Source organism: Corvus cornix, chromosome 1 (genome assembly GCF_000738735.6).
Source record: "Corvus cornix cornix isolate S_Up_H32 chromosome 1, ASM73873v5, whole genome shotgun sequence".
In the NCBI taxonomy this organism is placed as follows: domain Eukaryota; kingdom Metazoa; phylum Chordata; class Aves; order Passeriformes; family Corvidae; genus Corvus; species Corvus cornix.
The window spans coordinates 87023934-87041360 of record NC_046332.1 but is presented as its reverse complement, the minus strand read 5'-3'; the positions used below and the strand labels follow the sequence as shown (position 1 = coordinate 87041360).

At 37.1% G+C, this 17427-nt stretch overlaps 1 protein-coding gene across 3 annotated transcripts in view; it reads right to left on the bottom strand.

The window, feature by feature from the left end:
- Window positions 1–17427, bottom strand: part of EIF5B (eukaryotic translation initiation factor 5B) — a 38738-nt gene that overhangs the window by 11208 nt on the left and 10103 nt on the right. For 2 of the 3 annotated variants that reach the window (XM_039548585.1, XM_039548577.1), the window contains exons 2-13: window positions 11810–11935; window positions 11633–11720; window positions 10601–11249; window positions 9915–10135; window positions 9633–9783; window positions 7938–8033; window positions 6802–6888; window positions 5307–5396; window positions 2794–3092; window positions 2073–2180; window positions 1818–1928; window positions 888–955 (exon numbers count right to left, since the gene is read on the bottom strand). In XM_039548585.1, the coding sequence (XP_039404519.1) occupies window positions 888–955; window positions 1818–1928; window positions 2073–2180; window positions 2794–3092; window positions 5307–5396; window positions 6802–6888; window positions 7938–8033; window positions 9633–9783; window positions 9915–10135; window positions 10601–11099 (1730 nt within the window). In that variant the 5' untranslated portion in view covers window positions 11100–11249; window positions 11633–11720; window positions 11810–11935. The remainder of the gene's footprint in view (window positions 1–887; window positions 956–1817; window positions 1929–2072; window positions 2181–2793; window positions 3093–5306; window positions 5397–6801; window positions 6889–7937; window positions 8034–9632; window positions 9784–9914; window positions 10136–10600; window positions 11250–11632; window positions 11721–11809; window positions 11936–17427) is intronic. The other variant, XM_039548581.1, reaches the window with a different exon arrangement.

The window sequence follows — 17427 nt, the reverse complement described above, 5'->3', positions numbered from 1 at the left end:
ATCATTTTCTGAGTGACAATTGAGACAGTTAAAGTGAAATGCAGGAGTGCAAAATCTGAACAAGACTTTTTATATACCACATAAACACTAAGACTATCATGATTTTATACAATACAGTGTAAATAGACTATCGCATCTTTGTTGCCAAACAAAACCTGGCTAGAAGATGGAGAGCTGTAAAGAGGTACGATGCCAAGATACTGATCTGAACATTACCAAGGGCCCCACAACACAACATTTCAATGCTTACAAAGGTTTATACTGAAAAATGTCACATCAAAGTCCTAATTCTTCTGTTTCAAGATTTCACCCAAGATCTCACCTCAGGGAGTTCAGTTATGCACGTCATGTTTTAACCTTAAAAGCTGATTTAGTGGCTTGCCTGCATGCCACTGGTGTTCCTAGACAGCATTTGATCTCTGCTAAGACTCAGATGACTTGTGCAATTAGTAACTTCCAGTCTTAGGAACTCAGTTACTACATTCAGACACTGAATGAGAAACTAGGACAAAGTTTTAATTTTTCATAGCAGAGTAGTTAGGTCACCTGAAATCCTCACCTTTTTTCCTCCAGCTAGCTTCCTGCTTCCAACTTTCCTCTTACACTAACTATTTATTTACATGCTTTTTCAGATATTCATGGCTCAATTGGCACGAAGACAGAAAATTAATCAGCTATAAAAGGCCAGCAATTAACCAGATATAAAAAGCACCTGCAAATGAAGCAAATCCACTTAATTCCTCTACGTTAAGTTGGTTTAGTTGGACTTTTTTTTCAAGTGAGAACTAACACAATGAATTAAGCAAAGACCTCACACTTTGCTAAAAATATCCCCAAATGCTTTAGCCATCAGTTCTGAGAAGTACAACATTATGAGAAAACATTACCTGAAGGACTCATGTCCTGGAGTGTCGATTATCAGCATGCCTGGAATTTTTATGTTCTCTCTGTCAAACTAACATTTCAAAATATTAGACATCTTGTAGAGATTACACAAGAAAAAAAAAAAAGAGCTGGCAACATTACTGACAGTCTGCACTTCAAAAATCCAGATACATATTTTAAGGCCAGCACCTTCTATAAACCTAATCAGTCACCAGTCATTTCAATATTAAAGAAATGATGCAGCACATTCCTCCAGGTATCAACTGGCCATAAGCCAAGCTAAAATCTGTAAGACAAGGCAGCCTACAGAAGAAAAAAACATTTCAGGGTAGTGAGATGTACCATCCTTATCTTGATGATTTTCTCCTCTCCCCTAATTTTACATATTTAGTAAGTTGAGTAAAATCTCGGAAAAAGCCGTTACTACACCAAGGCTGTGCAGCCAGCTGCTTCTGCGAGCAAAATAGGATATAGTACCCGAAACAAACAATACAGAACAGTTACTATTTGTGTAACACGATAAAATTCATCACCCAGGAATTGGCCAAATTTCAGCACATACAGCAAAGGCTAAGTTTTTAACAGAAAATATACTCAAGAGGTTTCAAGAGTCTTAAGGTTTCAAAAGTCTCAATTTACAATCAAAATACTGACAAGTAAACAGTCTATGTACATATATGCACTGTCCAGAACATAGTAAACAGTACTTGCATATTTTTCTGAAGAAACAGCAATGCATTAACTGAAATTAACGAATGTATGAAAAATGAGACAACCTCCCCTTTGGCGGGGGAATGATAGGAATTAAAAAACAACCCCAAAATAAGAGAGGGGGGGAAAGTACATCTGTCCATGTCAGGCAATCTCACAAGGCCTTTATTAATCTACATTTCATATTTTTAAGATGCAGTTGGTGACGTGTTGTAACTTACATTTTTCACCATCTTGGTTTGCTCATTAATAGCTTCAAGGGGAACATTAGTTGCACCAATCTGCTGAGTGATACCACCAGCTTCACTGTCCTGCACGTGAGTGTGGCGGAGCTAATGACAAAAAAAGACCAGAAATACTTACATATAAGAGACTAAAGTTATGTCTGAGCACACTCTAATTCTTTCTGTCTTCAACCAAAAAAATATGTGCTTAAGCAAGAGGCACCGGCAGTGCTTTCACACTCCACACCTTACCTTATCTAAAATTTTGGTCTTGCCTGTGTCTACATGCCCCAGGACACAGATAACTGGTGCTCTGAGCTTTTCAGTGTTCATATTTTTGCTGTTTTCAGCTCGTCGCTTCTATGTAAAAGACACATAAAAAACGGTAAGTATAAACCAAAAACCACAGCTCACCTCTTGACTTGATTACATACATACAAACACAGAGTTAACTGTGGGACTTATACTTTCAAGGCAATTTAAGGTCTGTCAACCCTCTTTTGATAAATCAAAAATTTTCAACAGTTAAATTTTTGGTTGGTTGGTTCTGGTTACAGCCTAGTAGGCTAAGTTGTTATAGCCACTAACAGTGGCTTTGCTGATGGTGCATTCTGAACTAGCACCTTGGGTGAGGAAACCAAGAACATGAGTAGCCATGAAAGCACTGAACAGTTTAGACACATCATCTAAAACTTGAAAATATCTATCTGTAAAGGATAAAAGCCTCTTTCTCCAGGAGGGATATAGAGCTGGAGGGCAACAACACTGAAATTGCCATCTTTGTGGTCAAATTACCTAAAAACAAATACTTTATCTTCAGACAAAACCAAGTATATTTTTTTTAATTAACACAATTTATGAACCTGCTTAAATATTAGCCCTGACACAGCCACCATTTTGACAAATTTGATGAAATTAACTGAAAATTAATCTGTTTGTTATACAACACAAGAATCCAAGTGTATCTTAATACCTCAATTCTCCGTTTAGCTTTGTCATAAGCACGCTCCTCCTTAGTGCGGTCATCATCAGAGTCATACTCAGAATCAGAGCTAATCTCCTTGCTGGGCTTTTTTTCCATAGATTGTTTTCCAATAGCTTGGGAGTCTGCCTCTCTCTCATCTGAAGTCTTTTCATCCTCATCTTCACTGCCTTCACTATCTTCAGATTCTTCACTCTCTTCTTCCTCTTCCTCCTCCTCGTCCTCCTCCTCCTCTTCCTCGTCCACTTCATTTTGTTCTTTGACTTCAATATGGACAGGTTTGCTCTCTGCTAAAAAAAAAAAAAAAAAAAAAAAAAAAAAAAACAAAAAAAAAACACTAAAGTAAAAATTCTCTATTAAGTTCACACTTGTGGGGGAGATGGCATGAGACAGCAAAAGAGACTACTAGAGAAGAATGAAGACAGAGTAAGTGCTACAATAAGTGCTTGTCAAGACCATTTTTCAACTTCCAATGTTAAAAATAAAAAGTGTTTTATGTTCAGAGTTGCTGGCTTGCGTTTCAAATCCAGAAGCAAAGCAAGTTTGGGGTGGGGTGAAGAACCATATTATCAGCACACTTATGTTTAACATTATTTGCAAACATTCAGATGTTCTTTGAAGTCATGTGCACTTCATAAAGGAATAATGCACCAACACCTTTTTAATAAAGCCAAAATACTCCAGATCATTACTATATGGATTCTGTACTGCTGATCAGGAATGCACATTTAATCAGATATAACAATCAGAACAAATTGTCTCTTTCACGCCTATAAAAAAGTCTCATCTTCAGGTTTTCTTTGACTGTTCAGAGAAGATTAATCATTTTTCATAGTAATTCTTCAATAAGCAGACAAAAAGAACTATCAAAAAGTAATTTTCTTTCTTTGAAAGCTTCCCATTTATAATCATCTGTAAAATCATAAGATGCAAGCCGATGATCACTTTAAAACCATGGATTCTCCTCCTTACAGCACTGCTGGCAGGCTCACTACTCCTAGAGACGAGTTACATTTCCTTGCTACTCTCATAGTCCATCATCTTAGTAATACACTAAATCTAATTCCCAGGAAGGTTCTTTTTCTGGATCCCATTGGCAGAGCCTTCAAATCCAAGCAGTAAGAAGTGCTATGTCCTCTCCAGGACAGTGGTACCAGACTAAAACAAACGCTCAAGAAGGTGAGCAGCCCTTAGAACTCAAAAGCACCAGAGGAACAGACCTGTGCTGGAATGAAGTCCATTCTGCTGTATGTATCTGTATTATCAAGCACTACACTTGAAAGCACAGGTGTCACAAGTATAGGCTTGAGCAAGTAAAAAGTATTTGATGAATAAATAGTCTTTGAGCATAAGAAACAATGAAGACATTATGGAAGCACTAAGTCCAGTAACAAACTCCTGTTCAGGATGGCTCACAGAAAAACACTTTTCTCCACCACTGGAAAAAAATACCTGAGAAGTTATCCCTGCACTCTTGCACAGTTTTAAGCTCCCCATAAGCACTGTTGTTGAATGCAGACAGACTATGGCCTTTGGCACACGTGCACAGGAATATGGATGTTCTTCCTTCCTTTCTTCCAAACCTGCCTCTCAAAGAGGCGTACCATAGAATCACAGAATGGTTTTGGCTGAAAGGGACTTCAAAGACCAACTAGTTACAGCCCCCCTGCCAAGGGCAGGGACACCTTCCACTTAGACCAGGTTGCTCAAAGCCCCATCCAACCTGGCCTGGAAAACTTCCAGGGATGGGGCATCCACAACCTCTCTGGACAACCTGTTCCAGTGCCTCACCACCCTCGCTGTAAAGAATCTTTTCCTAATATCTAAACTAAACCTACTCTCAGATTGAATCAATTTCCCCTTGTCCTGTCACTACATGGTCTTGTAAATAGTTTCACTCCATCTTTCCTGTAAACTCCCTTCAGGTACTGGAAGGCCACAATTAGGTCACCCCCAAGCCTTCTCTATTCCAGGCTGAACAATCCCAATTCTCTCAGCCTTCCCTTGTAGAAGAGAACTTACTATAACACATGCACACTTAACCTTCACACCATTTTAGACCCCCACTTCTTTGAAAACATCTCTCCTAGATGTTGCCAGATTCATATCATAAAAATACTATGGCTTTGGAACAATTACTAGAGAAATACAATACCAGGTAAAAGGTTTCCCTAAACTTCCAAAGGTGGTTTAAGCACATATTAGAGAAGAGGATTTTTACTCCCATAAAAAACCAACAAAAAATTACAACCTAATCATTTTAGATGGTAATTGCACATAAGAGTATTTCCAAAGGGTTGTCTTAAGCAGTATGTGTGTGACTTCTGAAAGCTCTGCTTTTGAGAAGAGATTCTTACATCTATTTATCATCAAACTTACCTCACAATTTATCTAACAGAGTAGAGAAAAAAATCTAAATAAAATATTGTTTTCTATAGAAACAGAAAACTCAGCCCAAAGCCTCTTAACCAGAAAAATCATACATTTGGTATCTACATGCCCACCTTTCTCTCCATCTTCATCACTAACCATAGCTTCCCAGTCATCCAGACCTGCATCTTCTGTTTCATCTTCTTCCTCCTTTTCTTCTGAAACTAAGAAATCCAACATAAAAGTTAAAAAAAGTCAGTCCAGCAACATACAACATTTTTAGATGCCCTTTTTTTTGACATACTGACAACTGCAATTTACAAGTTTGCTGTTACCATAATTCTATCGAATTATCTCCACATTCCATAAAAAGAAGATGCTGCATACTTAAGAAATAATCTCCAATTCTCCACAAAAATCATGTAGTGCTAGCATCTTTGCCTAGACAAACTTTTGTGAAAGACACAGAAAACCAACTCATCTAGCTCCTGTCTGCATATCACGTCAGTGCCTGCATCATGCCTGCCACACAAACCTCTACAACAATCATGATCCTTGCAAGGAGTTGCCCAATTAACAGTCACGATGTGTAACAAAGTAACAGAGAAACAAGAATACGACTTAAAGTAGAATTGTAATTAGTGAGAAAATACAAATTGTCTACAAGAAGGACACCAGGTGCCTTAAAATAATTATACCATGGATTCCAGAAGCATTAAACATATTCATTCAGAAGGAATTCAGTAAGATTTACTAAGAGACTGCAGCTCTTAGTAAGAGACAAATGGAAAAAGGCAAACTTGCAACCCCCTCCAAAAGAAGCATTATACAATATATATTTGCTGCAGCACGTGTCAAAAATTTCAGCTCTCTGAAATGAAGACTAAGTTCCACACTGCTAGAATATTAGCTAGGAACTAACATTCTGCTGGTGAGCCCTTCTCTTATGGCAATGGAATGCCAATCATAAGATAAGCCAAGCTAGAATCACAGGACACTTTCAGCTTTGTTTTCAAAAGCTGCACATTTTGTCAGTATTTGTCTGACTTAATAATAAGGGTAAAAATTGAAACAGTCTCCTTGCTGAGGAAGAAGTCCAGTACAATGTGATTTTGATAAAGCAAGTGCTGTGCGTAGGCAAAAATGAGGGTAACAATCACTTGCTGATAACTCAGTTTCACAAGCTAACACATATCCTCTGCATTCAGTACTTGTGAAAGCAAAATATCTGCAATAAAGAATACAAGCACTGTGAATGTTGCACTATCAGTACTAGAAGCAGAATATTTCCTCCCTACCTCCACCTAACTGTTGACAAAACAGACTTGAAAAAGCAAATGAAAAGTCAGGGGAGTGAATAGGGCACAGAATATGCTTACTGGAGATAATTGACTAAGCCAATTGAACGCTGGAGTTCACCCTGAATAAGGGACGTTTATACACTCCTTTTGAGGCTTCATGCCTTTTATTCCATAAAATTTCAGTAGTTCCTCCCTTAAGAAAGAAAAAAAAAGGCAACTACCTCAAGAAAGGATGGCCATTTAGCCCCATCCAGCAAGGTATGATAACTATCATGCAGCACTGACACACATGCTTAAGTGTTTGAAATTTATTAGCATTACTACCAACCTGGCTCTGCTGGAAGAGGAGTCTCTTCTTTTACTGGTGTTTCCAGTTCTACTGCATCTTCAGCTGGGGAAGTTACCTCCACACTTTCTGGAATTGCAAGACAGGAAGTTGGTTGCTACATACTTTCAAAGTGCAAACTGACTTACTCATACATACAGCTCCACTCCAGCTTATTCGGAAAACATTTGGCTTTCTAAGCAGTTGAATAGATTTATAAGATAGGTCAGTTATTGACATTAAAAACTCCTCACTTCTTTTAAAAGACAAGAGAAAATGGCATAATACAAATGAACTACCCATACTTCCCCCACTGTTCCATTAAAAATACAAACAAAAAAAAACAAAAAAAAAAAACAAACAAAAAAAAAAATACAATTCGGAGAAGCAGCATTTTCAATTCTTTACACACACTCCATAAATGATAAGCAGGCACATAACTAATGTGAAATTAAGAAAAAAAAAAAAAAAAAGAAAAACTAGCTAAGTAAGAAATACATCTACATTTTTTAAACTAAGGATTAGCCTTAAGAGCCACAGCAACCCCCAGGGAAACCACCGAAGTAAAAAAAATGTCCAACCTACATCTAGCCAGTGCAATAAATTCTAAGGTTTCAAAAATGCAAGCTCTTTGAACTACTCTGAACAACTGGCACCCAGGAGCTGAAATCTGTTTTTATATACAAGAAAACAAATGAACAAACTGTCTCCAATTTAAAAGTACTAAAACTAGGATCAATCCCTTTTCATCCTGGGACAAACTCAGACTTAATCATAAGTTATTACTACTTAAACTACTTTGTATTTGACCTACATATGCACACAAAGCATTCAATGTCACATTCATAAAAGGCCTTTATACTCTGTACATATCCAACATTTAGAAAATCTAAAGACACTATCCAGGTTAGGAAAAAATAACAGTCAAGTAGACTGTAAAAAAAAAGGATTAAGAGAGCAGCCTTCAAAACAACTTTAGGATCCTAATGCATCAGCACTTGGATGTGAGGGCAGGGATATTAAAAAAAAACCCCCAGAGGCACCTTGAAGTGCAATTAGCTTAAGATTAGCTGATTTATTTCAGAAATATTTCCAGAAATGTGACTAATCTATTAGGTCTCCCTATATGCAAACTACACCTTCTTTATTTTCTGGCTGCTGCTGCTTCTTTCTCTTTTTGTCTTCATATATTGGCCTCTTCTTTGGCACAGAGTCTTTGGATGGCACTTCAACACCTGCAAAACAAAACAAAAGATTTGTTAAAAAGAAAATCCAGGTAATTATTAAACTTTGATTTAAATAACAACATGTCTTCCAAAATTGGAAGATGGAGGAAGAAAGAGTAGAAAGTGGGTTCAGTGCATATTTTATCTTTTTTAAAAGTCTGAATTCAAAAGCTAGAAAACTTGAGTGAAGTATGGGTCTTCAGATACTCCTGACTGCTCTCAAAAAGAGGTCAGATAACTGGAAGAAGGGGATGGCAATGAAACAAAAAATAAACAGTAAATCAAATCAGATTCTACAACTGCAGGTTTGAAGTTAATCACAGACCTACATAAAATGTCATGAACGTATACCTCAGGTTTATCTTTAAGGTCTGCTATGCAAAAACTCACTTAAAACCTGTCTGCCAAGGCTCCTGATTTCAGACAATTTGGAGTAGTTCAGAGCCACAACTCTTCTTAAATGCTTAAAGTTGCTCAGCAGATGGCATTTTCCCTTTTGCTCCATGTTGGGAGGTTGGTGGATTTTGTTTGTTTTGTTTGTTTGGGGGTTTGAGTTTTGGTTTGTTGTTGTTTTATTTTTTTTTAATTTTACAACACTGATGGTTTCAGGTATTAAAATAATGCCAGGTTCAATTCACCAGCTTCATCTTTGCCTCACCAGGAAGCAGGTGCTGTAATGTATGAAGGGATTCAATCAAAAGAAGTTTCGTGCAAAGACAAATTAAAAACTTAATTCCTGCTGCACGTTAAAAATTTTCTCAGTTACTGAGTGACTTATATTGCAGATTCAACAAAAATCCAGTTGTAGGGGCACATAAATAGAAAGATTCTTATAGCTACAGCAACGACCGAGGAGAAATAGCCTTTGTGTATGTTTAAGAACTCCAAACATTTTACTAGCTACAGAGATTCCTATATTTATACATCCACCTACCAGTAAAGTCTCAGACAGTGTACTCTACAAATACAAAGACACTCAGCGCTCACAAATTACTTTCTTTTTTTAGTCACAAACCAGACACCAAGAACAATTAGGACATTTTACTTACAATATATTGGACAAATTTGCTTCATTGCAATGGAGACAGATCATATTTCACAGAAAAAGTAGGAAAGCTCTTACATACTTCTGCAAATCCCAGAGAAAAACACATCTTCTCCACGGACTTCCCCCGTTGTTTTTGAAGTAAAACAATGCACTTGCCTAATTGAGCACATGAACTAATTCAACAAGATCCAGATCACTGGTCTTACAAGACCTTCAACACAGCCCATCTGCTTTTCCTGGCCTTTGGACTACACCACTTCTTTAAGTGCTTTTTCCTAAGTTCCACAACTAACATCTTTAACTGAAAGTAGGCAGTATTAAAAAGTTGTATATTTAAAGTGTAAGATGAAAATACAGACACTTAAACCTACTTCAAAAATAAAGGAGAAGGGAGGGTGCACACTGCCTTCCTTGACAACAGAGCACCTTTACATGGAATCACTCAGTACCCTCCCTCCTAGCTCCAGAGAGGAAAAAAAATAAACACAGAGCAATAACGGATAGGAAGTTGGTTGCATTTCTTGGTTTGGTTTTAATTATTATTAAACTTTACTGCTTACCCTGAGCTTGGAGTAGTTTAAGAGTAGCCTCTGCTCTGGCTCTGGCTTCTCGTTGAGTTTTTGTTAAAAGCTTTCCCTCCTTCTTCAAACGCTCCTTCCTCTCTTTTTCCTTCTGTTTCTTTCTTTCTTTCCTCTCTTGCTCTAATCGTTCCTAGAGAAAAAAACATGCAGAAACTCTAAAGCATGCTTTACACAAAAGCTGCCCAAGTATATTCTTTTTACAAGAAACATATTAAGGATTAATTCACCAACTGCACCAGCAAGCAGACAGATTAAGGTTACCTCCTCTTTGCGTTTTGCTTCAAGTTCCTCCAATCGTCTTATGCGTTCTTCCTCCTCTCTTTTTGCCCTTTCCTCCTCCTCTTTCATTTTAGCCAAAGCTTCTTGCATGGCTTTAACTGTGGCTTTACTGGGACCCTTCTTCTTCTCTTTCTCTTTTTCTTCTTTCTCACCCTTCTTTTTTTTCTTGTCTTTTTTCTTTTTGTCCCCCTCATTGTCATCAGCTACAGAAAGAACAGGCATACACTCAAAGATCCCAGAAATTTCAAAGATACTCTAAGTACAATTTATATTTCAAATATGATAAATAACATCAAATGAGGAATATTTTCTCTGGCTTCTACATAAAAATTTCATAATGAAAACAATAAAACTGTCTCAAGTCATGGCCTGAAGTCTTAAAGTATCAGAGTAAGTGAAGTGAAAAAAATACTCTTGCTATACAGAACTGTAATCATATACTGTAATGAGAATTCATCACCTGGCTTGTTTTCCCATGTACCTGAACAGACTACAGGCCAGAAAACACAGCCACCTGTGAGCCAACACAGAGGGGCAGACAAGGCTACCAAATATCCAGTATTCACAATTCAAAATAAACCAACAAATTATCCTCACTGCCTGGCACCTCTCTGGCCTTGTAGAAACTGTGGTATTTAAATTACAGTTTTAGAAACGATATTACAAACCTTCTGCTCCTGCAGGAGTCTCTCCTTTTTCCCTAGGGCCAGGGATTGCTGTAGCTTCAGGAGAAGCCTTCTCTTCAGCTTTTCTTAGAGATTCCTTTGGCTTTGCTGGTTCTTTACCACCTTCTAGTTCTTCCTTCTCTTTCTGTTTCCTCAATTTAGCTTTTTCTTCTTCACGTTTTTTTCTTTCACGTTCTTTTTTTTCTGCCTTCTTCTGAGCCGCTGTTTTTAATTTGAATGAAGGTTCTTCTTCATCATCCCCACTTTCAGCAGCAGGAGCAGACTTTGGCTTTTGGTTTTTCTTTTGTCGTTTTCTAGACTGGGAGACCTCATCTGATTCATCACCACTCTCGCCTGTAGACACTCCTCCCCCACGCTCTTTGCTTTTCTTAATGTTAGTTTCATCTTCTGACAAATCGTGTTTTTTATTTGACTTCTGAGTTTTCCCTTTGCTTTTCTTAAGCTGTGTCTCATGATCATCATCATCACTGCCAGAAAGCATGTCTTGTTTTGTTTTCTGAGTTTTTTTAGATTTTTTATCTTTATCTTCCACTTCCTCGCTGTCATAGTCATTTTCCAGATTGGCTTTTTTACTCTTTCCTTTCCTCTTTTTATCTTGTTTTGATAAGCTTTCTTCATTGTCATTTTCAACCTAGTAATTAAACAATTCAATAATCAGCCATGAAAAGTTACTTGCCCTCAAGAGCTAAGAAGTAGCATTGAGATACATCACAAAAAACCTCTCTTATTGAAGACAAAGTTTGAAAGCAATAACTATTCCTGCTGAGTGTACCATACTTCAGCCCACAATTAAGATTTATTCTGATTGGCTTTGAATAATTATCAGCATGAAGACATGGCTTTTTTCATGATTGACTTTACTATGAAAATATGATCAAATATAACTAAAAGAACATGCTAGCTACATGTCTCAGATTGGATCTCCAACTACACTGCAACACTAGAATTTCTCTGGGACAGAAGTGTCTCATAACTATTTCCTATTAAAAAGCCCACCTCCCTTTCAGTGTTCACCTTTCCTGTAGAAGGTTGTTCCCTGTCAACTTTCCCTCCTTGTGCCTCTATTGACAGTTCCTCCAGCTCCTTCAGGATATCATCTTCACTAGAATAAGAAAGAAGTTAGGGCATTTAGATAACTGAGTTTTTGGATAATGGAATAAGATCAGGCAGGTGGAAAAAGCCCAAACTTACTCAAAATCTTGTTTCTTCTTCTCTTTTTTCTTTTTGCCTTTGGATTTCTGAGGCTCTTGATCCTTTGCAGCTCCTGCACCTTCTATCTCTGCAGCAAGGGCATCAATATCAATATCATCTTTTGCACTGAAATGAAGAAGGAAAGCAGGGTTATCACTAGTTCAAACGTTGAATTTACGTAAGTAGAAGCCATCTGAATAAAACAAAAGTTTGAAAATGCAAAATCAATCACAAAACATATGCAATGCAGGAAAAAATACCCCACGTTTAACAAACGATTGTGCACTGTTACCTTATTCCACTCAGTAGGAAGTGAAGGAAAAACCTTCACACATGTCATCTGCATGAAGGGAGGTGGAACAATAAAACACATTCAGTTCTTGCAACAACGACTTTAAAAGTTGAGCTGTGCAATTTGATGTACATTCTTGGAAGAATGTAACTAGACTGTTTGACTTTGTTCCTCCAAAAGATGTTGTTTGGCCCTTCAAATTACAGGTGTCATTGATAGAAAAGCAGCCACCACAATCGAAGTGTAAAAATGAAGCACAAACAGAAGAAATTTTGCAAATCACAGCCAGGGAATCCAACTAAGATATTTATCTGCTCCCTCAAACATCCTTTTGCAAACAAAAAAAGACTGTATTTTTATTAACCAAGTAAGTGGAAGTTCTTTACAACTTCCGACTCACAATAACAGTTGCCTATGCTTTGCCATCAGACTGAAAATTTTATTATCTCTCAAGAAAAGAAGTCACACAGAAGAACAGAGTTCAGCTCCAAGCCAGTCTTTAAAGCAGATCATAAAAAATACCAATGAAGTTGGCAAGCAACCATTTGTACCACTTGCCTTAGTATTACCTCTCTGAGGCCTAAAGAAAGCCAAAAGAAGTTTTTGTCCAGACATTTTACCACCTGATCACATTCACAGTACAATTATAAGACAGGAGACTTACTTATTCCCTGCTTCACACTTAAAGCTTCAGTATTCAGATCAAAACTGGTCTGATGCTACTTTTATCACAACTGGCAGTTTCAAAACCCGTTTACTCAACAAGCTGTTAATATTCAATTTAACTCCCTCTTAGATACCTGGGCAGAAAACTGTTGTTTTACAATGTCACTGTCTCATGTATTAGCATCCACTCAGGACAAATCAGCCAAAGGCTGGCCCACCAAATACCCAAAACTGTATCCAGAAAATAAGGGAAATTAATTTCTTCCAGATTCAGGACTTTCAAGACATCAGCAAATTCTAAACTATCAGAGCTTCAGTCTTGCCAATTTATAAACTCAGAAGTTGAACCTTAATAAAGAAAACCAAGTATTTAATTATTCAGCTACAGATTCTAAAAATTCAGTAAGTCTTAGTTGCAGCTCTCTTTGCAAAAAGGAAAGGGCTGGATTCTTTTGCAAGTGAATGCTGACACTCACATTTTATCCCACATATTGGGAATATGCAAGTCACCAAATACTGTCTGTATGTGACAACAGCACAACTAAGCAACAAAGTACTCCATTTATTTAAAGGCCAAGATCAATTATTTGTATTTTTAAGATCTTATATTTTCTTCTGGGTAGACTGAACAAACCAAATAAAAAGCAGCACAACAAAGTACCTCACTGTACAGCACCAGTATTGCCAGAGATACTCTTAGCCAGGAGAAGAAAAAACACACCTAAAATATACCTAGTAACACTCCCTCATGTGCTGACTTGATTTGGAATAGATTTGTCGAAAGAAATGTCTCTCTCAAATAGTAAATGCAAGATCTCTACAGTAATTCTCACCTCCCTCAAGAGAAAATACACATTTTGGCTGTTCTCACCCTAAGACGATTTGATGTTTCAGCAATTTAAGAGCTGTTTTTATAAGCAGTTTAACTGGCTGTATACCAGGGGTAACAGCTGAAATAAAGATGCCATTCACTTCTACACCTAGAATTAAAGCCCTAATGTCAGGCTAACTACACTATATCTAGGCCTACACATAGGCCCTCAAACTTGTTTTTGCATTAATTGCTAAATATCAAGTTTATTAAGCACACTTGCTTACCTCCTTTTCCTCTAGGAGTTAACTGAGGAGACTGAGTCATATCCAAGCTTGAAATAGTTTTAAAACACCAAAATACATGCTCTACTACTACTTCTTCCAAGCTCCCATTACTACAGGACCTTAATCATGTGGTTGTTTAGATACTAAAGCACCAGGCCTCTAAACAGCTCATATTTTACATGGGTATTATCAAGGTTGACTTTTCACAATGCATTCTAGCAGAAAGTTATGTCCAAACATAAAACACATCACATGGGTGTTTTGCTACAAGCAAAGATGTCTATGGTACCTCATGTTTTCCAGGGTACAGGCTTTAAGGGGGCAAGGGTTTATTTGCTGTTGATAACTCACTTCGAGTGAACTTTGAAGAAAACTTCTTTTGGGGGGGGGGGGGGGGGAGGGGAATCTCAAACACTGAAAAAACTATTTGACAGACATTAAGCTTTAACACCCACAAACAAGGAGTTTGGGAATAATAATAAAGACTGTTCAGCTGTCACAATTGTGGCATCAATACAAAAACCTTTCCAAACTTGGCTTCCACTGCTTAGTTTCTGAAAAATTTTTCTGACCAAAAAAAAAAACAAAAAACCAACCAAAAAAACCAAACCAAACCAAAGAACCGTTCTATATTTTCCACTACACTTCCATTTACTAAGAAGTGACAGAGCAAGCTTCAAATATTTGAGCCTCAATGAAATAAGTAAAATTAAGGCTGTGTGCACTTATATATACAGCTACAACTCATAAGAACTGACAAGCAAGGATATTGGAAAGTCAAGAAATTCAAACACTGGCTTCCAGTACTACAAGTTTATTCCCATACTGACCTTGAATTTCCTTACCTTTTAAAACTCTAATAATACTCTACTAGGATTTCATAAGAAAGTTGAAAAGAAGATTAAGAAGATGCGCCCCCTAATCCTGGGGGATGATCTTACTCCTTCTTATAAGGAATCCACTACACTTAGATACATAACAGGAGAGCTGCTTTCCTATGGGCTTTGTTAGATATACCATGGAACTTTTCCCTGTAAAGGTTTTTAAACAGTCCCCCAACACACATTTCAGAAACCCAAGCACTCTTTCAGGAACCTCCTTCTCCAAGATCTCCATTCAGCCTTTACGAGGGTCCAAACCTAAGAGGGCCTGATACAGGAACCTGAAAGGACCAGAATGAGAATTACTGTAGAGGTCTTGCATTTACTATTTGAGAGATGCATTTCTTTCGACAAGTGTATTATAAATCAGAATGTTTTCAATTTTGACCTCAAACTGCTTGTGCATGAAGACTTTATAAACAGATTTCCCAGCCTCACTACCTTAGACCATTCAAGCTCATACTACTTTGCACTAAAAAAATAACCCCACATTTCCCCAACACAAGAGGCTCAAGGAGATATGGAAAGTGTTACAATGAAAACAAAGTGCTATTGCACTGCTGAGAAGGAGATACTTCCCTGATTTTCCTTTGTCTTTGTTTAGCAGGTGAAGCCTAAGCCACCCCGTTATTCACATACTTTGATACCAGCCTCTATTTTTGCTGCTAGATATAAAAAGAGTTTTGATATTGCTAAAACAGCATTTCAATGCCTTAAATTACAGCACAAATTAAATGTGTGTACTTCACTCAAACCTAAACAAGCAGTTTTCAAAAAAATGGCTGCAGACATTTTTCCATGAAGGCCTGTGCCTAAGATAGGGCAAAACTCTACAGTGAGGAAAGACAAGTCACATTCATTAAAGGAGAATGCAGTAATCAATAACAAGCACACAGAGATCACTACATTTCAGATATCAAACAGAATAATTTTTCTTTAGAATTACATCACTAATCAAAAAGAAAAAGTGCTCAACATCTCCCCTACACAATTTCACTGCCTTTTGCCATTTAAGCAGGATTACAGTAATGTAAATCTTTAAAATAGCACATAGAAACATTTACACACTTTATACTGAAAAAATATTTACCTTAATGCCCTAGAAATTACATTAAGAAATCAACAGTTGCCCAGAAGGGTTTCTGTATGAGTTGTCTGCATAGACTAATGAAAACCCCTATTGCATGCAAAAAGCCACTTAAGGATGGATTCCTGAATATTCACTGTGTCACAAGTTAAATGCTGTGTTAACACAACATTCTGTACCAAACCAGGATCAAATATACCCAGACCATTTCAAGTAAGTGTTTGGAGATTTTTAAGACAGACATGGGCAACAGAGGATGTTCAGTAACATCTCTCAAACAAACAAAGCATAAAATCAGGCCAGTAAGAGAAAGTAATACCCAAAACAACCTAAGTTGCTCATGTTACATGTTAATCAAAATCAACAACAAATAAAGCTACAAATCCAAATCCTGCCTATAAGAGAAAGTATGAAATTTCTTTCAGCATGAAGATTAAAACAGCTACGAAATAAAAGAGCTGTCACCTACCACTGCTCAGTCAGATGTACAAAGACATCCAGTAGCTCTGCTATTTATAAGATCCCACACAGTTGCAAGCTATTGAGTCAGAAAAGTGAAAAAAAATCTTGTGACTGATAGATGCACAGTCTGTAGAAAAAAAAACCTCTGCTGTGTTTCTCTTGCTATTACATCAAGGAGACAGTATTTAAGACTAGAAACACAGTTTAAAAACAAACAATCCAACCCCTCAGCTATTACATCCCATCTACCCAAAAAATACTAAAAACACCTAAGGTGTTGGGCTGATTTTATTTGAGGAGGTGTTTGGGGTTTTTTTAAACATGAGAAACAAGCACAGTTTTGGATCAAGTTCTTTTTCTGATGCAATGGCCTGCAATAGCCAGAACCTAGAAATTCCCTGTAGAAGCCACCTGGAGACCAGAGTTGACCCTAACACAAACTCTGATTTACAGATGCTGAAATTTATGTTAATCCTAGTTTCCACATTCTAGGGTTTACTTTAGTCTTTTACAGGCATGCTTTCCCATTTTGCTTAAAAAAACCCCTCACATAGTGAAGTTCATGGTTTCTAATACTTGATCACAATTAGCAAGATATATTTTTAAATTTTGAAGTTCCACCATTTCTTTCAGTCTACAGTATTACAGGCATTCATCAGTGCATCACTCACCAGAAGAGAAGCTGTCATGCTCCAAATCAAGACTTAAACTTACAATTCGCAAATAACACACACACACAAAAAAAAAAAAAAAAAAAAAAAAAAAAAAAAAAAATCAATGCTCCCTAATAAAGTATGTCAGAACAGTTACAAGTACACTTTAACTATTTATCACTTTTCTCTTCCATGGAAGGTTAAAAACTTACTTCAAGTACTGACATAGTTAACATATTCATCATTAAGGGATTTTCATAGTGTGAGCCCGTCATACTAAGGACTGCCTGCAATATAACCTCTGTAACACACAAATCTCAGCATGGAAATTTGAAATATTTCCTTGGCAGGAAAACAAAGCCAAATGCAGGAACACAGCTATTGAAATAAGAGTTAATAAGCTTTCATCATTTTTCTTTGCTCAGTGAACTTCTGCAGCTAAAATGCATAATTGCCCTTCCTTGCCAAACAAGCTCCTC